The sequence below is a fragment of the Musa acuminata genome, chromosome BXJ1-7 (assembly GCF_036884655.1).
Source record: "Musa acuminata AAA Group cultivar baxijiao chromosome BXJ1-7, Cavendish_Baxijiao_AAA, whole genome shotgun sequence".
Classification (NCBI taxonomy): domain Eukaryota; kingdom Viridiplantae; phylum Streptophyta; class Magnoliopsida; order Zingiberales; family Musaceae; genus Musa; species Musa acuminata.
In genome coordinates, this window is record NC_088333.1 from 42,364,118 (window position 1) to 42,386,939 (window position 22,822).

Here is a 22,822-nt window from a genome sequence, read left to right on the forward strand (position 1 = left end):
CTTACTACCGCATAAGCAATCCGAAAACCTTCCAACAAACGTGCATTAAGATTCGCGTGGCACAGCCAAAGACACCATGTCTTGATTTTGGGACGCGAGCCGATTGATTGTAGGTTGAGCCGGGGTTAGACGCCCGGTTCAAGAAACTGATTTGAATCTGAACCGGGAACCACCCAAGAAACACCCTCCCTCTACTCGAAGGGGGAAGAGAGCAGAATGGCGAGGCGATCACATCTGACGGAGATCGGGTGCTTCGCCTGCGACGAGCTGGCGGAGCTCGGAGCCTGCGAGAGGGAGGGAGGGATGACTCAACGATCCCTCCGTCCTGGCGGCCCTTCACCCACTCTCCCTCGCCCTCGCGTCCGCAGCCCGTCCCTTCGTCCTCTGCTCCCCCCAAGATATGCCCCTCCCTCTCTCTGCCGGATAATGCCCTCGATTGCTTCCCCTTCGGCGACCTCCTCGCTCTCGCCGTCGGTACCTCCACGGGTCTCATCCTCGTCTACTCCATATGCCGCGAACTGATCAGGTGAGTCACCCTTCCTCCGTTCGTCATTCTCACGTCGCCTTGTGCTGATTTCTTTCTTGCTATGAATGTTGACATCGATCTAATTTTGCTAGGAAACCGCAAGCAAACGCGGACTCGTACAAGATTACATTTCTGAGGAGCTCTGTGTGGTCTTGCCTGGGGTTGTTGTCCTTTTTGATGGCTCGGATTTCTTTCTTAGTCCTTAAGAGTAAAACAAGATGCTTTTACATTTTGATCGATTTCCTAATGCAAACTACCAGCTTGCTGTTCTTCTTCCTCTTCATTTCTCACTGCTCTAGCATTGTATTGGTAGAAGAGAAAAAAGATCAAGGATTTGACTTAAGACTTCCTCTGAAAATATTGTTTTTATTATTTTATATGGCCAAAAAGATAAGGATCTTGACATGTTTGTGATCCAACTTTCAATGCGAAGGCTTTGCTTCGGAGATGGTTTCAACAGGCTGAATCATGAACGTGGGAGAATAGGTTTCACAAATCGGAGTCAGAGGATGAAACTTCCTACCGGAGGATACCCTTTGAGCTCTGGAATGTTGGCAAGTTTGCAACTTGTGCTGATGCAGCTATCGCAGGGATAATGCCACCGCCACTCTTGGAGCTCCAGGTGATTTAATCTTTGAGCCTTTTATGCTTCCATGATGTACTCATACTATGTGCTTCGACCGTGATGGATGTGGCTCTGAGTTGATTCTGGTATTGAATTCAGCTCCTTTTATTTCTGGGCGGTCAAGTCAGCTCTACTATGGTGTGATTACAATCGGAAATGCTTCCGTGACATCTGCTTACAGGTATGTTCAGCTTAGCCTTGCCTTTTACCTGTATTATTCCTGCAATGCAGTTTGCTTTACTTTGATCAATTACTAGCAGTCTGTCTCCTGTCCGTAGAATAGTTTGGACTATGATCCAACTGGAGACTGAGTTGGTTCACAAGTAGGATGAGGTGCTCAGCCTTTTGTGTCCAAAGAACTTGACACCATGTTGAACTACTTCACGTTCCCCTACGTGAGGCTCGTTCGGAAGTGCAACAAACACATATAGATCAATCTTTTGTAGCTTGATTGGAAGTAGAACAAACATACAGACCAGACGACGATGGAAGCAATAGATGTTTCTTTCATGTTTTCCATGAACAAACAAACAAGCACTTCTCCTCTCTTCTTGGTCTCGTTTCCTCTGACTTCTCATTCCCCTGTTCTCCGTTTCTACACCCTCAACTCCATCTTGCATCAAAAGCTTGTACTGATGATGATGTGTTGGAAGCCAAAGTCCATGGCTTCATGATCTATTATATCTTACGTGACATGCATAGCTACAAGTAATCAACAACAAGGAGATTCCGGAAGCTTTTGCAGTGGGCCAGTTTTTTAGCCTATTACTCTTCAGAATTATTTGTCTTCTTTGTCTCTTCTTCTTCTTCAATTAACTACGTCCCAAATCATACTCATTCTTGGTGTCCTAAAGCACAGTTTAGAAACATATAAACTAACACACAGGAGAGGAGGAAGGGAAGACTTCAAACCTGGAGTTGTTTGTTGCAGGTCGCTTTTCTCCTTCTACATGGGCATGGGTTGAAGTGATCAATCAATAGCCACCAGTGGGTGTCTACAAACATCATCAGAAGCCACAAGTCTCCCTTTTTCTCTGTCCCAACGTTCATGATCAAGATTTCTACCAAGTTGTCATGAAGATTAGAGCAATGATATTTCCATGAAAGGACCGACGTACACAGGAAGGTTAGTGGAATTTGTTGCGTAAAGAGAATGGAGTCCAGTGGATAAGCCTCGTTTCAGTGAGCACAGAAAGAATAAACATACTTTTGCTTTTAGATATGCTAATTTACATGAGAAATCGAATCTGGTGGTTCATGAGAATAATGTGTCCTTCGTTTCTTGTTCCCGTTTCCTCCTAATCTCTACTAGGATTGATGGTTATGGGTGACACAAAAGAATCAAAATTCTCCAAGTTAAAATGACTTGTGATGGGAATCGAAACAGTTCCATAAAGTTGTAATGTCGTCCATGTCGAGGATCAATTTTCTTCTTCTACTTGTTAGATTGATTATGACAGGACATATTTGGAAGAGTCGTGTTTTAGCTTTTGTCTAAGAAAGCTCAAAAGAACTTATTCATCTATATCATATCATGAAGACAAAGAGGCTTAACTCACAATCTTTCAACCAAAATTTCTTTGGTAATTCTCCATCTTACATGGTTGTATATAATATAGCATTGAATAGTAGATATTTTGTTCTTTCTGACATCCATTACGGTTTGCCAATAGATATAGTCTTAATGGATGGATAATTAAGCTATTATTGGCTTAATCGAATCACTTAATAACACTAAAGTTAATTCCACTACGGTTCAACATAATCAAATAAAAAATTCATCATATATATATTCATGAAGGAAGAAAACACCAGGAAATAATACTTTGATTCTTCTATAAATATATCATATATGTAGTGATTTTAATTAAAAATGATAATATATAAAGAGTACTTAGAGTGCTCATGAATTTCTCATAACGTTTCTAGAAAAGATGAGATGATATATAAGAGGAGTCGTAAAGATAATTCCAGGATCTTTTAATTGATCTCAAGAAGAATTTGATTTTCTTTGTATATGTATGTATGTATGTATATGTAGAAGAGAATCGACATACGATGTTAAATATTACATCAACTTTCTAATAAAATTTTAATTATTAATCTTTGAATATTCTTTTGGTTTCAATTTTTCTTTCCTCACCGTCATACATAGGATTACTAATTTCAATATCATCTTTTAAAACATAAATTTAAGAAATTATAAGTCAAATAAATGATAAATTAGTGCTAACAAAAGTTTTAATAAAATAGTTAGGATAACTCAAGAGTCTTATAATTGATCTCGAATAATTTTATTTTCTTTGTCATTAAATCTCACATTGAGTTTAAAAAAAAAATCGATAAATAATCTCTAAATATTCCTTTGGTTCCTTTTTTTTTGTTCCCTCTCCATCATATCCTTATAAAATTGCTAATTTCAATATGATCCCTTAAAATATAAGTCAAATAATCAATGAACTAATGCTAACGAAAGCTTTAATATATGAAGAAATATATACTATATTGTCAAACCCCCTCCATTAGAAAAAGAAAAAGGTTTTAAATTAGTTAATCTATGAGCCCAAAACATCATCACCAAGAAAAGTCAACAAAAAAATCATCCGGAACATATCCCCTCAAGCAAAAAATTCAACCATGAAAGAAGGAATAATAGTTCGTACCTTATACATATATATGCCATCATTCCCCGGAAAGAAGAGCTGTTAAACACACAACAATTCTCTCGGTGGGTTAGAAGCATAAATCAATGGAGACATACAAATTGCAGTACAATAATAGTTCGTCCATTGCCCACTAGCGTTTGTCTCGTAATCCCTACCTCTAACTTGTCCGCTCTCGGAAAGATGTCCTACGCTTTGTTTATTGGCGAGCGATGAGGGGAAACGTGCCATTAAATGGTACCAAAGAAGGTTCTATAGCTTTCTTACATAAGACATTTTCTTCATGTAGAACTAAATTCTCACTCCTTGTAACTTTCTCACCACCAATTTTACCTATTTATAGGGTTCAAGATGTATCTCATAAATGTTATTCAAAGATTTAATACAATCTTTATTGACACCTTTTTATCGTGTTTTTCCTTATACTATGTGTATTACTATTTGAATTAAAGATATTTTTCTAGACTCTTTTTCTCAAGTAAAATGATAATAAGTTAATATTTCAATTCGATATAAGCGAATAAGGATACAAATGTTAATTTTGTTAGATTTCAATCTTTGGCATGAATATATTTTGTATTATAGAGATTTTCTAATTGATGCATCTTTTCCTATCAAATACATTTTTTTTTAAATGAAAAAATTATTATATTAAATAAATAAATATAATTTAGATAATAATTTACCAACCAATCAATATTTATTTTTCACCATATTTATTTTTCCAGCAATATATAAAAACAAATAAATGTTGTATCTCATACGTATCTTAGTGTTTCTTCTTCTTCTTCTTCTTCTTCTTCTTCTTCTTCTTCTTCTTCTTCTTCTTCTTCTTGGTGGCATGATTGCCGTTGGTGAAGGAGTTTACAGCTTCGATTCTCATGCTTCAATTGACATCTGTTATGATAATATACCACCAATCTTCGGACTGTCACATTCTCTAAAGAATATATGCTAGCTTGAGGGGATTGAGGTGCGGAGTGTGATGGAGGCACAACTGAACTGAAGAAAGCTGAAAGGCTGGATGCAATAATTGAAGCCATGGGTTCCAGCCATGGGAAGGAGCAACTTTTATCCCGGTCATCTGGCAGTCACACTCACTCCATTCCTCACCAAAAGCCATCGAGGAAAGGTATCATCATGCCATCATGTCTCACCCCTCCATTTCTAATACCTGCAAAAGTAGCAAGCGGTAGATATGGAGGGCGTGCGTGCGTGCGTGATTCATCTCCCTTCTCCCCTTCTTCCGTGCTTTACTTATACCCTTCCCTCATCCTTTCGTCTCCTCGTCGCCTCCTTTTTATAAAGCCCATCGATAGATTTGGAGGTAGAAGAAAGCTGTAAGGAAGAGAGAGAGAGAGATGAGCGTCATGAAGGCTCCCATCAGGTGTTGCATCTCCTGCATCTCCTGCATCCTGCCATGCGGGGCGCTCGACTTGATCCGCATCGTGCACGCGAGCGGGCATGTCGAGGAGATCAGCGGCACCGTCACCGCCGGGGACATCATGAGAGCCTACCCTAAGCATGTCCTGCGAAGGCCACTCTCACCGTCGTCGACGAACGGAGTCGTCGTGCCGGAGGCCGTGATACTGCCACCCAGCGCTGAATTGCGGAAAGGGAAGATATACTTTCTGATCCCGGTGGCGCCCCCGGCGCCGGGCAAGGCCCGATCGGGGATGAAGGGAACGACGAGGAGGAGTTGGAAGAAAGAAGCGGACAGCGAAGGTCAGGCCACCGAAAAGACGCGGCTGCTTCACAGTGAGCCGTACTCATCGGACACCCTATCGAAGAAGGCGTCGACGCAGACGTGTAGGCGGCGAGGGAGGATCGCGGTGTGGCGGCCGCGTTTGGAGAGCATCTCCGAGATCTCCGACGACCTCTGTGTGAACTTCTGATTCCTCTGTCATTTGTCCTTTGTAGATTTCCCTGTTGAAGCCATTTCCTCAGCAACCGTCTTCACGAGACGGTGACGTGATTTCTGTAAAGATACATATAGCATATCTTTATTGGATTTCTCCTCTCTCAAGTTTCAATCCGGTATTGGATTTTTGGCGTCGAAAGGAGTGATGAGAGAGAAGTCGCCTACAGTAGTAAATGACCAAACGAATGGATCAATCATTGCTCCCTCAGTGGCTTCACGATCACAGAGCATCGGTGAAAGCGGGGATGGCAAAAGGTGTCCCAGTGCAAAGGATACAGGGAAGACCATCACTCGTCGATCCATACAAAGCATTGTGAAGAACGTAGGAGTTCGTTTTGATTTGATCCGTCGTCTGGGCTTCGACCTCCCAGGAAAGTAGCTTTCTGGTGACCATTAACGTCTGCGTAGGGAAGATGAGGCGAGTGAATAGAGGGGAACTGACGCTGTGGGAGATGATAAGAAAGGTGCACCGCCATGAACGGAGGGCGCAGGGGAGTTGAGCCCCCTTCCTTGCCATGAAATGACCCCCCTCGGCGGCGTAGACTCTCTCCGAACACGAATGATAAAGCCACTGCGCCCGCCGTCGAACGAGCTCTCGTCCTCGGCCCGGCCCACATCACGCAAACACGAAAATTAAAGAGAAAAATAAGAAGAAAGAACCGGTCGTTCAATGGATCAAAGCAAATTCCTGCGTCTTCTACAGAAGATTTCCGATCATGAGGAAGAGGTGAGCTTTCCCCTCCCCGACGTGGGAATCGTTCTCTCTCTTCTTCTTCTATCATGGAAACCACCAAAAGCGGACGTTCATCCATCTTTCAGAAGTCGGTCTTCCCATGAATCCTAACTTTAGGCTACGAATCATTTCATTATCTTCATAGATGGGAAGGTGGAGGAAGGCAAAAGGTTATGCTGTAAAGACCTGTTAATTGACGAATTACGAGGCCACCTTTCCAACCAAAACAGTTCCATCTTTCAGCAATGGAGGGACCTTTTTCTGACAGAAAGATTCAGCGATGCTTCATGGATTGACTCGGTCATCACTGTTGTTAGACTATTGCTTGGCATCGATGTGATGTTTGCCTCTAAAACAAGTATGTGTGAATCGGTCATTGTGTTATCCTTTCCTTTCGGTGCACATTATGTCAAAGGAACACTAGTGGATTTCATGCGTATATTTACATACTAACCTATTCATTATAATTGGCAATATTAATAATGCATTTGACTTCATTGTATTTATTTATATATATATATATATGAGTTCAATCATCACTCCGTTGTAGTCTAGTTGGTTAGGATACTCGGCTCTCACCCGAGAGACCCGGGTTCGAGTCCCGGCAACGGAAGTATGTTTTATTCTTTTTTTGGCTAATTAAACATGACCACTTTATACGTATACGTATACGTATATGTATCTGTGTGATTTTGGGTGGTTCTGGAACCTTCTGGTCTTTGCCGCAGTCACAGCCAAAACCCTCGCTCGCCGACCTTTCGTGGTTGCGTCCTCTGCGCGACTTATTGCTTTGTCGTTCAGGAAGAGAGAGAGAGAGAGAGAGAGAGGCGGTGGAAATGGCGGATGAGGAGCAACTCCGGCTGGATTTGGAGGAGCTGCAGCACCTGGAGAGCGTTGCCAAGAGGCCTCGCGTCGCCTCCCTCCTCGCCTCCGAGATCCGTAACATCGAAGCCAAGGTAATCTGATTCGGCTTTCGTCCCTTCGTCATCGGATGGCGCCCTAGCGTTAGGGTTTCGATCTATTTACCTGTTTTTTCGTTGATTCTCGTTGTTCTTGGCGTTCTTGCTGAATAATTCTTACCTTTGCTTTTCTTTCCCCGTTCTTTCGTCATTGGATAACCCCCTTAGGGTTTCAGTCTATTCCCCTGTCGATCGTTGTTATTCCTAGCGTCCCGCGGAGCGTCTATTCACGTTGTTATTGGCGTTCTTGCCGAATAATCTTTACCTTTGCTTTTCTTTCCCCACTTTCCCCCTTCCTTTCGTCGTTGAATAACCTGTTAGCGTTACGGTTTAGATCTATTTGCCTGTCGATCGTTGTTGTTCCTGGCGTTCCGCGGAACAATTCGTAGCACGCCGATTTTGTCGTTTTACATTCTTTATTTTCTGACCCCCCATTCATTTCTTTCCGACATTTCTTACGGTGCTGTTTTGTTGTTTCCCATCGATCTTTTCTGGCTAATAATAAGATGAGTTGATCACATTGGTGACCCTTGTGCAAGGTTTATTTCCTAATCCATTTGATTTATTACTGATTGATTTTTGTCCAACTTTTTTGTTTAATAATTGATTGGTATGCAGTTGTCTGTGGCAACTGCGGCGGTAGCACAGGCTGGGGTTTCTGCTGAAAAGCCGTCGGTGGCAGTGACTGCCTCTAGGAGTTATGTCACGCTTGGATCATTCAGCTGGGATCAGGACAACGACAAGATCAAGGTATGGTGTTTTGTTCTGTCTTCTAGGGCTTCCTTGTTGAAATCGAGTAGACAAAGATATAATGTCTTGGACAATACTAAACTATATGAAGAGTCCCTGAAAAATAAGGCATCGAATCTTTACATTTCGAACCTAACCTAAGGCATGTATTAAAGCCTAGTTGCCCCATGGACCATGTCAATTATCAGGCGCTCATCCGTGATAAATTCTAGTTTAATACTATTTAAGATCTATACGAACAACTGCACGACCATCTTTTTTAAAGTGTAGCTATTTCCTACGATCAAATGTAAAGAGAGGAATAGATTTTGTCTTTTTATGAGGAAGTTCCTTAATGATCAACTAGAGCTTTGTCTTCCTCAACCATGTGCCAACTTGATCCTTGAACCAGTTCACTGGTGCTTAGCCCAAAAGCAAACCCTATTTTCCTTGTGTAGCCTTATCCGGAACTACATGTGTTACAGGATTGTCTACTGTTAAAATAAAACAATTTCCTAAAAATTGTCTCTGACTTCTTATAAAACATAATAAACAACAAATACTATGTACATACCTCCTGCTAATGACTGAATAATGATATTGTGATCTTAACTAATAGAATATAACCTGTTCATATCTGAAGTCTTGCATTACATATTCAGTACATCCAAAACGATCTTGATCGACAAACACAATCCTATGTATATATCCTCTTATGCTTGCAGAACCCATGGTGAATAAGACGATTCCAAAAGAGTTGCTAGAACCCATACAGCCTTTTTCCTGATGAAAAACTGCAACAGTTCTGTTATTTCAATGGAAAGATTGAATACATTCTTTACTGATTCAGCAACAGGGAAAGATAGAGGGTTTAGACTTGAGAAATAGAAGAGGAAGAGAATGAAAAAGCTAACGACCGTAAATTGCAACCCTATTTTGCGCTTGGCCGACATATTTTCTTTCTGGACTTAAATCCTAGTTGGTTAATAACGAATGATGGCCTATGGATATGATCTTTTCTTTTTTTCAAGTGACCTACCATCATTTTTGTGTGTTAAACCTGATTTATGTCAAGTATATTATCATGACGATTAGAAATAAACACAGCAGTAGAATACCAAATGACCACTACTATATAGCAAGTCTTATTCTTTATCTAAGGCAGAAAATTTAACTAATTAAATTGATTTGGATCTGAACTATACTGCACTAAAATGATGGACTCTAGCTAATATTATTATTCTTGAATTACAGTAAGATTTAAATGTTAGTAGCCTTCTTTAGCAGCATACAGATCTATGCCTGTGAAGTATTTGACCTAATAAGACCTTCAGAGATGCATCAAAATAGACATATCATTAGAATTCACCCTCTTACGAATTTTTAGATTTTTGTATTTTCCTCTATTCGTCGAGACACTTATCTATGCTTTACAAAATGTCAGCCTCAAACACTTTGTGAACATTCTCACTGCATCTTGTTTATTATTTTCTCATGCGTTCTTATTGATTTTGCTTCAGCCACCAAATAATTGGAATGATCAGTGACTTTGACTTCTATTTGTGTCATCATGTGTTTTAGTCAAGAAGCCATGTCTGACTTCATTTGTCATTACTTTTCCTTCTTTAGAATGCTGCTTTGGTTCCATATCATGTATACTTGAGAGTATGGTGTGGATGTCTTTCTTTCAGATCTATGTGTTCCTCGAAGGTGTGGATGAGGAGAAGATGGAGACCTTTTTCAAGCCAATGTCCGTGGACATCAAATTTCATGATATTCAGGGAAAGAATTATCGATGTGCCGTATCAAAGTTAAACAAGGAAATAGTCCCTGAGAAATGTAAAGTGGCAATTAAGCCCACTAAAGTCATTATTACACTCTTCAAAGCTTCAAAAGGAAACTGGCTGGATCTTTACTTCAAGGAAGACAAGGTAATATCAGTTATGTTTGTTTTTACATTTACTATCAGCTTTACTTGTTTAACTCCAAATGGGCCTCGGTTTTGAACTATTTTGATGTTGGAAAGCCAAAAGGATGCCAGGACTCGAAGGATTAGGATTAGGGTTGGTGAAGTAACGAAAAGAAGGGATAAAACCAAATTGAAATAATGAAAGCAAAAGCAATGCAATTTCAAGAGTATACCTACCTCTCTTTAGGAGAGAGAGAGAGGACATTGATGTGCCTTTCTTGACTATCTTTATATTTGATCATGTGGTTGTTCCATTAGTTTCCGTTGTTGGGTCGCTCCAATTTATATCAGGTACTTGGTAGTTTGGGGTTTGATGGATTAGGGTTTTGGGGGGCTTTTATATGTAATGGAGAAATTGAAATGATAGGATAATTAGGTAAAAGATCAAAGGAAAACAAGAGACATATAAATTGCAAACCTGTTAGTTGAACCTTGCCGCCATTTCGCCAAGTGCTACCAAGCCATCTTTTTTTGTTTTTGCAGCTGAAGCCAAGTCTCGACAAAGACAGAGACCCCATGGCAGGGATCATGGATCTGATGAAGGTGTGAGGTCTTTCTTCCCCGAAATGGATTTATATTTGTTTTGTGCTCTTTGGGTGCTGAGGATGAGAGATTAACGTGGTACACATGTTGTTGCAGAATATGTACGAAGACGGCGATGATGACATGAAAAGAACAATTGCAAAGGCGTGGACTGATGCAAGATCTGGTAAAACTGTTGATCCATTGAGTCGAAGTCTTTGATCTTTCGATCATTTTCAGCTCCCATTTGGGGGTGCCAAATTTTCTGGTCGTCTTTGTTTCATGCTCCGTTAGGCACGATTTTGGGGTATTGTGTGATTTCCGTTAATTGCTGGAACGATTTGTGTTATTTGGTCCTTCGAATGCATATCCATGTAGCAACGTTTGATGCGAATTTTTGGAGTCCAACTGGAAAGTGCCACTAACCAAACCGTAATATAGATACTAATTTTGATGCTTTTCAGAAAAAAACTTTATGTTTTAAAATAAATTATATAAAACTTCATATGAAAATTATATAAATTATATAAATTATAATTTAATGCGAAATGTTTTATATAAATTATATAAATTATGTTTTAAAACTTTATAAAACTTTATGTTTTAAAATAAAAATAATAATAATTTTTTTTATAATAAATAAATTATATTCATTGGTGGTTTCAATCATTGAAGATTGATTGGTCGATGCAGTATGGATTGGATTAATAATATGAACCATAGTTCTACCGATGAAAATTATTTATAACTTCATATGAAAATTATTAACATAATAAAAATAATAAAAATTATTTATACCAATTAATGTTAATAAAAAAATTGACATATGACACGTACAGATCACAAACGCAAGTTCGAAACAAACTTCCTAAGATAATGGACGACAGCCGATGATCATCGTCGCGTAATTTAGATACAGTACACTGACACGTACAGATTAGCCAGCCGTGTTTTCTGCAATTGCACGCTGGTTTTACGTGGCCATACAGGGAAACTGAATTTGAGTAAAGAATACGTTTGGATGTCAATAAACAGAATTAAAAAAAAAACTTAATGAAGAATTTGGCTGCCATAATCCTGATTGAACTTTTCATAACGGTGGGCATGGAGATGGGCGGACGGTCTTGTGTTTTTTAAAGCCAGCTCGATGTCTCCAGGTGTCACCGGACCAACCTCCGGCAACTCTGCTACCAACAACAATCATCAAAATCAGCAAAACTATATTACACTATAGATTCATAGTAACAACCACAATGGAAATCCCGCAAATTAAAATACCTTGTAGCAAGCCGAACACATTCTTTATGGTATGTTTTTCTTACGATAAGATGAAAAATGGCACGAAGATGCTCACCAAAAGAGTAGGTTTTATATTGTCATCTTACCTTGGGAGTTTGGTAATCGACATTATGCTTAAGTTGGATTTCAACTCAAGCACAAGTTGACAGTGTGGCGTCTAAGCTCCAAGACATGGTTAAATGGGCATGCAAATGACAAACAGAACAGCTAAGAATACTAACCTTCCTCGGGCACATTATCTTGTCTGCCTTCGAGGATCATCATTAAACGCCTCAACGGCTGCATTGCTGCCTCTTTGCATACCAAACGGATATCTGAGCCTGAATAACCTTCTGTTCTCTCAACCAGGAAATCATATGGAATGCCTGCTTCACCAGGCGCTGATGGCAACAGCTCCTCAAACATGGCACACCTTGCTTCTGGTTCTGGAAGAGGTACCAGAATCTGATCAATCAGTCATGGAAACCTGTCTGCAGAAATTCTGTTTAAAAAAAATGATTAACACCAGCCGCTGTATTCTTTTGTTATCAAAAGAATTAAATGTCTGTACATTTTTGGTTATTATTCCATTGCTTGGTTACAATCCAGTGTATCCGAAACTAGATGAGATTCTTATGGCTAAAATCTAGCAATCTTGGCTATCATAACGGATCATATCAATACATGCATGCATGTTTCTTTAGATATACTGAAAGGATACTCTCTTCTCGAGACGCCGCAGCATAGCTGCATCCAGTTCCCAAGGTAAATTTGTTGCTGCTAGAACAAATACGAGATCATCTGTCTTTGTCAAACCATCCATCTGCAATGAAGTCACAAAAGAATTGTGATCACGTTATGCACTCCATCAATAAAACTTTCTCAGCAAAGCTACAAAATGTAACTTCCTTTTAACTGTGACAAGCATTCCCTTTTTTTAATAAAATTTATTTCTTTATACCATATGATCCCGCTTCCAGCATAATAAATTAATGATGTTTTATGAATGACAGCACAGAAGATTCCAAAAGATCCCCATTTGAAAATTTGATATTAAAAGTTCCATAATGATTTCTTATAGCATTAACCATGTTCAATTTCATAGTTCAGACGTTTAGAAAACAATGTTCTCAAGTTACCTGGGATATCTTAAACAGATGACACTTCAAACTTGCCATCAGTAATTCATATCTAATTCACTAATGGAAGGTGTTAATATATTATTTCCAATAACTCTATATTCCTTTAGTATTTCTTTTTTTGCACCCCTCATTGTCTTTATTCTCCTTAATTTGCTTGTTTACATCCCCTTACACATTTTCCTTTTCTCACCCTCTTCGTTCCTTGCTGTCTCCATTGTTTTAAAGTAGCACAGGACCAGATTCTTGTCCCAGTGCCAATTCAGCAATTGCATAAGAGTTTGCTGGCGATAGTTTCATGCATGCCTTTATCTAGAACAGTAGACATGAAACAATTTCACAATAAATGATATATACAAAATTGCAGCAACGTCTTGCAAAGAAGATGGTGACCTTCCTTCTAGATTTGATGCCTCAACAGAGATTTTCCTGGTTAGAACATTAATAGCAAAGTTCTATAAGGATGGTGAACTTAAAACCCCGTGATCATGTTCTAAATATTCAATGCAAAAAAAAATCTGATAATAATGATTAAACCTAAGGGATGTTCAAAAGACCACACCATTCTGGACTCAGCAGCAAAATAATAATGAAATTGAATTCCTAGTAGAAAAATAGTGAATCCAGTCTTAGCTTATTCTCAGCTTTCTTATTAAAGTTCACTTATATGTCCTAAAGACTTAAAAGGCAAATTTTATCATGACAAGTAAAAGAAACTCTGCTCACAAACTATATTCAATCAGCAACCACAGCTCAAAAATGTTGACATGGAAATAGCCTCAAAATATATGGTTTATAGATACTTACAGAAACCAAATCTGTACCTGTATAAGTAATTCGGTCTTCAAACGTCTACTTGCTTCATGCTCGCTTCGTGCCTCACCACGTTGACTAATAATTGCATCAAGCTCATCCAGAAAAATGGTAGATGGTGCATGGTGCCTTGCAAGCTCAAACAAGACTCTCACGAGTTTCTCTGAATCACCTGCATTCTTAGGCAGACATGTAACACTGTAGCACTTTTACAACACTAAATTGAATGACCACAAGAAAAGTAAAATTTATTTTTACATCATTGCCCAATGTGTATTCTAATTTGTACTTCACAAGGTTCAAAAGTGGCAATTAACAGAAAATATTTCAATTATGAAAAATGAAATAACTCAAAGGCCAAAGTTAAGAGCAAAACATCAAATGAAGCAATCAACAAAACAATGTCAATTTCGTAATAAATTAGTTGAACAAAATGATTGAAATTTAAATCACAGTAGTTGATACAGACCGGTTTTTACTTACAAGTCTAATGACTGATATTCCAATGTGAATCTCTTTTGCTCTCTGCTTCTAGTAGTACAACTACCAACCCGTATAGACATTCAATATAATGTATGGTACCATTACCAACCCGTAGTACAACTACCAACCCATATGCTGACTAGTATCTGTGCCGCATTGAGATTTCAAACCTTGGTTTTGCAGTCAGAAGGAACACAAGGTTCACAAGAATACAAACCAAAATTGAGATGATGTTCAAATAGCACACAATTCTTTCACTAACAAAACACAAAGGTATGTGAAATCCAGCATTAAAATGGCAGTCATCAGAACAAAATGAATTAAAAAGACAAAACGTGACGAGCAATCTCAATGACTTTACTCATTCAACTGAGAAAATCAAGTAATGTCCCAGAAAACAAGCGCTGAACAGAAAACAGAACTAGAGCGATCATGGAAATTATAGAGGGAAACGGTACATGTCTTTCCGCATGAACATACCACGCCATTTGCTGACAATTGATGATGCTGAAATATTGAAAAAAGTAGTTTTGCACTCAGTAGCAACAGCTTTAGCAAGCATCGTCTGGAAAAAAAAGGAGTTAAAAATTTGGTTACATTTAAATGAATATAGCATAAATTTGAATGGACAATATCCTACAGGTAATCTTAAGTATAATAAGAAGGCTGAAAACATTATCATACTTCATATATCCGTATCACGTTAAGACCATATGCAGTAGATGCTAACAACAGGATCAAAGTGCCAGGAAAATGTAAGCATAGTCAAGAGATCAGGACTTTGAAGTTTGCATGGTTTTAGACGTAATAAATATACAAGGAGTAAAAAAAAAAAAATCACACATGAGGGTCAACTTATGATGCTCATCTTAAATGGTAAATTGAAAACAAAATACTATGAGGCTGATAAATGAACTTCTATATAACAAACATTGTGCAATTAGAAACATGAAAAAATTCACTGCAAACAAAGAAATTCTGATCCTTTCTATCTCATATAAAGTTAATATGGGTTTGCAATACGATAAAAGAAATGTTAATCAAATTTCCAGGTAAAATAAATGACAAGAAATGAACAACTTTCAAGTTCAGAATGAAAGGTAGTCATGGAAAATTTATGGTTGTTTACTGAATGAATAATCAGTTGATAAACTGTGGTGAATTTTGAATAGTTGATCTTTGTATACAGAATTATGCTTGTGCCACATATTTTGCAACATAGGGAAGCAAGTAGCACACTAATAAATACAAAAAAAGGAAAGATAAATGATGGCAAAAGAGAGATTGTCATGATAATATTAAGCATACTATACCAGAACTAACATGGTGAAGCAGGCATTTGCTGTCAAAAAAATGGACAAAAGGGCTAGAGACGGTGCAGTTGAAAACTGGAAAAATGGGGCACTCACGTGCTGTGTAACGATACATGCGTTGAAGGTGCAGGAGACTCATCATGGAAATTCTATCTTAAAGTGGGATTCACATATTACCAGGGTTCTATTGTAGTAGTTGTACATTTGACAAGGGTAATGAAAATTGAAATGGAATCTGGGGAAAAAAATTTCTCTAAAATCACAATGTAAAAGGATGTTAGAAAGAATGAAATATATATGGATTCTTTTGAATGAATAATGGACTTGGATTTGGTTTCAATTAAGCATTTTTAATTTTATTCTAGCTGTTTTTTCTTTTTCAATGGAATCATTTTAGCACTTGATAGGGGGTATTACAAGAAAATACAAGTTGCCATATGGCAACATCTCCTATGTTTCCATTCTATTTTTCTAGATTGCTCAAGGAAATGGAGAAGAAAAGCAAATAAAGAACAAAATTTAAAGAAAGCAAACATTGAGTTTGATTGAAGATTACAGATCTTAATTAAAGAATCTGACTCTTGAAAATCTACAAATGAGAAAAGTCTATCAATCAAATATCTTATCAACAAAGAAGATTATCTTGCCAATATAAACCTGAAAATTAACTCTGTAAAGGAAATTATAAATGACTAATTTTGCCTTGATGTAATTTTCTTAATTTTATGACGTTCTTATATTTATATTTTCTTCTGCATCTTATCCTTGGGAGTCTATAGAAAGAAGGAAGAGATGATAATTGAGGAACTAATGACCGATAGCATTTTACTTTTTGATGTGTGGATGTTGTGAGGCTATAATCATCCCCTGAAGTGAATTAGAAGGACTTATAATGAATCTAAGAAATTCATTTATTTCTTATATTCCTAACCCCTCTCCCTGTATATTTTCACTTTTAACTCCAGCATTACATAATCCTAAAATCCCTGCTGTCTTAAACATTTAACTATTCATGATCTATCAAATACCAAATTGTTGAGAGCTTGATATTATTGAAGCTTCCCAGCATTGAAAATTAGTGCTACACTCTCATGATCAAGTAAAGCTAGACAAGAAAGTGACATCAATGCCTTTCTCCACAAGACTGGCATGCATTTAAATTTCACTACTTGTAATTTCATTCTCTTGAATTGGTTTTTCAGTGAATTGAGTGTGTTCAATCAAATCCTTCCCTGACAGTTGTTTTTTCTTTTTTTCTTTTTCACCAAGTCTATTCCCAATCCCTTGAATTTTTGTATCCTTTTGTTTGCCCTATATCAATATGTACTGCAGAAATTATCTTAAGGAAGATGGTGATCAAAATAAAAGCCAACAGATTTATTACTAAGTGAATATAAGGAAAAACAAATTTCTGCCAAATATTCCATAGAGAATAATATCTGGAAAAACCAATTACTTCCATTCCAAACTTTTTAGCAAAAGCAATCAAATGATATAAAATTCATAACTTAGGTGCTGGAAAACTGTACACATAACAGAAAAGCAACAACCTCTAAATAAAATGTTCCTGTATCCACTTGAATTATTGTCAATACTCAATAGTATAAAGAGGAGAATACAACTGTATATATGGCTTGACGAACCTTTCCTGTTCCTGGAGGGCCAAAAAGCAAAATACCTTTCCAAGGTGACAGAAGACCAGTAAAGTACCTGAAAGTAGCAGAGTATCATTGTTTTGTAAAATGTAAACTGTAATCGTTAAATTTCAGCTATGACCTGAACTTTTGTGGATATCAATGGAGGATTAGCATTTTGTAATACAGGATGACAATACCTTTTTGTCACGATACATTCTGTGTTGTGAAGTTCAACACAACCACTTCTTGGTCAACAAAGATTAAAATTTTTGACAGACAATGCATTAACCAACCAATTCGGCATGGCATGTCAAAGTAGATTAACTTGTAGCTGAACTGAACTTGGAAGTAGTTCAACATAAAAGTTAGTAAGATGAGAAAGTGTCTAGTTATTAAGGATGTCTTAACATGGTTAGCTCTATATGATCCTAGCAGATTTGGGTAACCTTGTCTGAGTAATTTTATGCAAGTATTCTGTAGAACTGCATGTGTTTGAACAGGGTATGCTTCCCTGTGCACTTGGAATTGGATGGACAACACATTGTTGTACACCTGCTTCAACAGAGTGAAGATTTTCATATTAGGATCATCTCATATGGTACCAAATTAAGCTCATTTGTCTTTCATTATTCTTTCATCTTTTACTTCAACAGTTCCACTTTTTCTCACTGCACCTAATACCTTCAGCTTTAATCTACTAGTATATAGCAACGCTACAATTACACGTCTCTCTAAAGTTGAACTGTGATTCCATTTTCTACATGGACAAGTTTATCCTTGGTCCATCAAATATTCTTATGCCTCATATAATTGACATTGTGCTGTTGTTTTCCCTAATCAACTGGAGTTGCTCCTATTTACACAATTCTTATTTTCTTAACTTCATGAAATTGTGCAAACTAAACAACATAAACCATAATGTTGAAGATCTAATAATATTGTCACTAGAAAAATATGAAAAACTACTTCAGTTATAGAACGAAACACTATTTACAGAAATGACTGTGAATGCACATAAAACCTCATAGAAAATGGGAAAAGGTGATCATGATCTTACGGAACTAGAAGCAAGATAAAATAATCTCTAAAATATAAAAGCAATGAAATGTTGTTCCGATTCAGCTTAGCACCAAGATCTACTTTAAATGCTATATTATAATTTGACAATATTATGGCTTTCTTTTACAAATTGAATAGTAAATTTAATGCCCTTTGCAAAACTAATACCAAACTTGAACCTACTTAGGATATTTTATGGGCATGACAACTGCTTCTTTCAGAAGTCGTTTTGCATTCTCTAATCCTTTGATACTTTCCCATTTCACATCTGGACTCCCACGAACAATGTCTCTGTAGACAACAACATCTGATTATACAAGTATCAACTGAAGTATTCCTTCGAAATTTAATAATAGGCCTACAAAGGTGTCAGCTCTACGGTGCTTTACAAGTTGCTATGCAGAATCTAGATTTACCTGCATAGTGTCTCTGCTAGGGTGCGCATTTCTGCAGATTCAAAAGGTGGAAGCAAGGACCTCTGGCTGCAAAAATAAAAATCAAGAATATCGAAGGTCCAGTTACAGCGTTTAGCATATCATCTTTTATGTATGGGCATGAATAGACACCCAGTTACTAGGTTTCAAGCTACAAGCACTACAAATATGAAAAGAAGTACGGAACATAAACATTTTGATCTTCATAAAATTATATTAATTTAAACATCCCATAGAAGGTAATACCTAATAGGTTAGCAAGAAACGAGTTTCCTAAGAATAAGTCTCCTCGATTTAAGATGATAGTGCTCCAATATATGAGTTCTCTAGATTAATTCCACATCAGGTATGCAGTTTAAATCGAGAATAATTATACATTCAACTTGAACCCGCTAATTGATGTCTGTTACAAATATGGTCTTCTAGTTTAATCAAGAACGCTCACCCTTACTAGTATGTTACCTCTTAGAACTCAAAAAATGAAGTGGCTATCAAAAGGTGGTGATTTTTTTTTCCTGCCTTGCAAAATGAAATCAGATTAGGAAGATCTAATCTGCAACTGAATATGTAACTATTTAGTCATCTAGAAGAAATTATGTATTTCAGAGAAAAAAATATAAAACTATTATAATTGTCGCCATCCAAAATTGCTAAATGGTTATTTGCAAGTCATAAAGAACATTAACAATAATAAGTGAAGATCAGTTTTGTTACTTTTAAGTCATTCATTAAGCAATTCCTAGTATTACCTTAGTCAGAGATTCAGCAAATTATAGATTACCCCCTATAGATAGACCACTTTAGCATCCCGGTCCCTAGACTTAAAAAATTTACATTGGAATTCCTATAATTATAAAAGTGAAACATTTAACTCCAGCCATCGATTTTACCGACAGAATATACAACACGTGCAGAAATAACACGAAAATGATGGGCAAAAAAGTAATTTCAATGTCCCAATTATGTTTCAGTGGTGGTGGACGGCGACGCCACTAGAGGCCGCAGGTGGTTGTGGTCGGTGAGAATGTTAGGGACTTCTGCGGCTTCTTGCGGGGGGAGGAGAATAAGGAAGGAGAGCGACGATGAAAGATAAGGCAAAAGGAGAGGAGGAAGAGGACAACGGAGATGCCGACGCTCTACATCTACGTCGGTGCCACTCGGCGACTGCGTTGGTGCTAACGTAGACGTAGAGCGGTGCTGCTCTACATCTGCGTCGGCGTCGCTTTGCATCTACGTCGACGTCGACAACGATGCCCTCCTTCCTCGATCCCTCATCCTTCTTCTCCCTTTCGCTGCTCGGCATGTGCAAGTGGGAAAGAAGGAATGAGCGATGCAGAACATTATCGGTGTCAACGCAAATACAGAGCGATTGTGTCAGCACCGATGCAGATGTCGAGTGGCTCTCTGCATATGTATCTGCACCAACGCCGATGTAAATGTCGAACGGCCCTTTTGCTGTTCTATATATGTGTCTACATCGACACAATTGCCAAGCAACGCTGACGCATTTGCTGAGCGACGCCGACGCAGATGCAGAGTGTCGACATCTACGTCGTCCTCTCCCTTTGCCTCATCTCTCATTGTTGCTCTCCCTCCTCATCCTCTTCCTCCCCCCGCAATAAGCCACAGAAGTCCTTAACATTCTTGTTGACCACTTCGTCGTTCTCGTCGACCACAACCACGCACAACCGCCAACATCGCTGCTATCCACCACCATCGCCGCTATCCACCACCATCGAAAACGTAATTGGGACGTTAAAATTATCTTTTTACCTATCGGTTTTGTGTCATTTTTACAAGTTAAAATTATCATTTTGCCTATTGCTTTTGTCGGTTTTTGGTAAAACTAATGATGTTAGGGTAAATAGAGTTAAATGTTTCACTTTCATAACTATAGAGATTTCTGTTAGTGAACTGATGCGCCGTGGTTGATGAGTCAGCGCGGCCTGATCCACGGGTCGATGTCGGGAGTCTTCGGTCGGCTGAGCTGGTCGCCAAGGTCGGTCAAGCCCTCGGAATCAGGGTGTTGGCGTCGGAATGTTGATCGACGTCTCTCGGCCCGGACGTCGGTTGGCGGCTCGCCAGAGGGATGCTGGTTGACGACTCCCAGGTCGGGATGCTCGTGGCTCGAGGGTGGTCGCTTTCCTGCAAGGATGGCCCTCGTCGGGTGATTGCCGACTTTGACCCCTCCGACGAGCAAGTCAGTGGTGGGTTGATTTGTTTTTGCCTCCCCCTGGGTCGGATGCCGGTCAGGGGCTTTTATACTACTGTACGAGGGCCGATCGTACATGGGTTTAGCGTGGCGATCGATCTTCGAGAGGTGAGATGGTACCTTTGTGCGGCCGCCGTCCCGAGACGCGCGGAACGACGCCATGCGACGTCGTCCCGATCTTTCTGGGATGAGACGTACCGAGCACGCCTTGGTACAGATTTTGGCTCGGCGCGTGGGGGTGCTCCTCTTGCTGACTTGGCTGTAGCGTGGCGTGGCATTGATCGTGACGTGGTCAATATACCTTATCAATTTTAATATAATTTTTTTAAGTCTATGTACCGGGATACTAAAGAGTTCTAACTATAACATGTAATTAGCCATTAGAGATTACACGATGAATCATATAACACAAAGTTCTAGAACATGCCAGAATTTTACACTGACCAACCCTTCTAGAAAGTGAAGATGGTCATAATAGTGACCTCAAGATCGGAAAAAACACGTGAAGATCTATTCAAAGAAGCTGCTTAAACTAACGCATTGCGCCACTTTTTGATTCTACACGGATGCAATATCCAAAATCAAAATAAAGAAAAACTCGAAATAAGCTAGTGAACCTAGTGCTTAGTGATCGGTGTGTTCCTTACGGTGTTGTTTCTTGACCCCTGTCTGAAATAGCTCCTGCCCGTGGCTCAATCTTCCGCTCCTTCAGACATCAACAGAAGAAGGAAAGAGTAGGTAAGATCAAATGCGGAGACCGCCGGTCCACTAAACGCATCAGAGAACGACAACAAATCAAAACGCACACAAGACGAGAAGCGCGGGGTGAGACCCACCGACCTGCCGCTCGAACTGCTCATAAACAGCCAAGTCGGACGAGGGCTTGACGCTCCCGTTGGCGGTGACCGTGCCGTTCGCGCGAATCCCACCATATCTCGATCCAGAACTCGCTTCCTCCTCGGCCTCCCCCTTCGACAGCCTCTTTCTCCCGAGCCGCACATCGTAGAACAGCTTGAAATCCTAGAACAATCAAGATTGTTCCAAGAAAGAATCAAGAAGCCGTCACGGAAATCGAGAGGGTTTACGGTATCCAAGAAACATAGGGGAGGTCAAAATACCAAACAAGAGCTAAATAAACGATCAACAAAAACCCTCGGATCAAGAGAAGGCGATCGGGACCAAAGCTTGGAAACAAAACAACAAGTCAAAACCGAGTCAAGATCGCAGCAGGGGTGGGAGGGTCAAGATGGGGAACGGGCTTCCTCACCTCGAATGACCATCGAGTGAGCGAGGGCCGGTCTTCCATCCTTTCGCTTTCGGTACAACCCTCCCCCGAGCGAGAGCGGAGGGGATCGAGTCGCTCGCCTCACCGAGGGAGAGTCCAGAATGCGAGGGGAGAGACTTTGTGGTCGAATATTATTTATCGATCATCTGTTGGCCAAATTGCGCAGAGATATTAAAGAAATACCGGCACTTTATTCACCTGCGATCGCAGTAGGAGTGCATGCCAGCCAGCTGTCAAGTTTCTTGGATGGACCCACCAGAACAGAAAAAAGACAACCGAGATCGAATTATCGGTTAAACAGACAAACCAAACAAACAAATTATGATAGGATTAGAAAAGAATAATAATATGGAAAGAGAATAATAAATTATGATGTAGAATAATGAGAGAATAGTCGTCACCAACAGACATGAGTTGGTGGCAATAATGTCGTGGATTGAATTATGATTTGCCAGCAGTTGGGTCCGTGTCATGTGGGATCCAATCCGAATCGAATTTATTAGTTGCGCACACTTCGGACGG

At 39.1% G+C, this 22,822-nt stretch overlaps 3 protein-coding genes and 1 non-coding gene across 5 annotated transcripts; 3 read left to right on the forward strand and 1 right to left on the reverse strand.

Moving 5' to 3' along the window:
• The first annotated feature begins 4,682 nt into the window (after nt 1–4,682).
• LOC135680055 (uncharacterized) lies at nt 4,683–5,840 on the forward strand. The gene has a single exon (XM_065194045.1). It carries the CDS (start codon nt 5,176–5,178, stop codon nt 5,707–5,709), a length of 534 nt encoding a protein of 177 aa, XP_065050117.1. The 5' UTR covers nt 4,683–5,175; the 3' UTR covers nt 5,710–5,840.
• Nucleotides 5,841–7,008: 1,168 nt separating this feature from the next.
• Nucleotides 7,009–7,081, forward strand: TRNAE-CUC (transfer RNA glutamic acid (anticodon CUC)). Its single transcript has one exon. It is a non-coding gene; the product is annotated as a tRNA-Glu (tRNA).
• Nucleotides 7,082–7,204: 123 nt separating this feature from the next.
• On the forward strand, nt 7,205–11,041 carry LOC135679532 (uncharacterized). The gene is made up of 5 exons (XM_065193398.1): nt 7,205–7,424; nt 8,046–8,177; nt 9,848–10,087; nt 10,609–10,668; nt 10,765–11,041. Exons 1-5 carry the CDS (start codon nt 7,305–7,307, stop codon nt 10,867–10,869), a joined length of 657 nt encoding a protein of 218 aa, XP_065049470.1. The 5' UTR covers nt 7,205–7,304; the 3' UTR covers nt 10,870–11,041.
• Nucleotides 11,042–11,487: 446 nt separating this feature from the next.
• Nucleotides 11,488–22,440, reverse strand: LOC135585491 (uncharacterized). Of its 2 annotated transcripts, none has more exons than XM_065193400.1 (11): nt 22,283–22,440; nt 21,856–22,035; nt 21,663–21,721; nt 18,786–18,851; nt 18,553–18,660; nt 17,317–17,383; nt 14,841–14,925; nt 13,889–14,049; nt 12,647–12,748; nt 12,168–12,390; nt 11,488–11,831 (listed from the first exon to the last, which is right to left on the reverse strand). In XM_065193400.1, the coding sequence occupies exons 1-11, from the start codon at nt 22,319–22,321 to the stop codon at nt 11,698–11,700; spliced, it is 1,224 nt and encodes a 407-aa protein (XP_065049472.1). In that variant the 5' UTR covers nt 22,322–22,440; the 3' UTR covers nt 11,488–11,697. The 2 variants fall into 2 exon arrangements, with proteins under 2 accessions (XP_065049472.1, XP_065049471.1); XM_065193399.1 differs by having other exon boundaries at nt 11,488–11,834.
• Nucleotides 22,441–22,822: the final 382 nt, after the last annotated feature.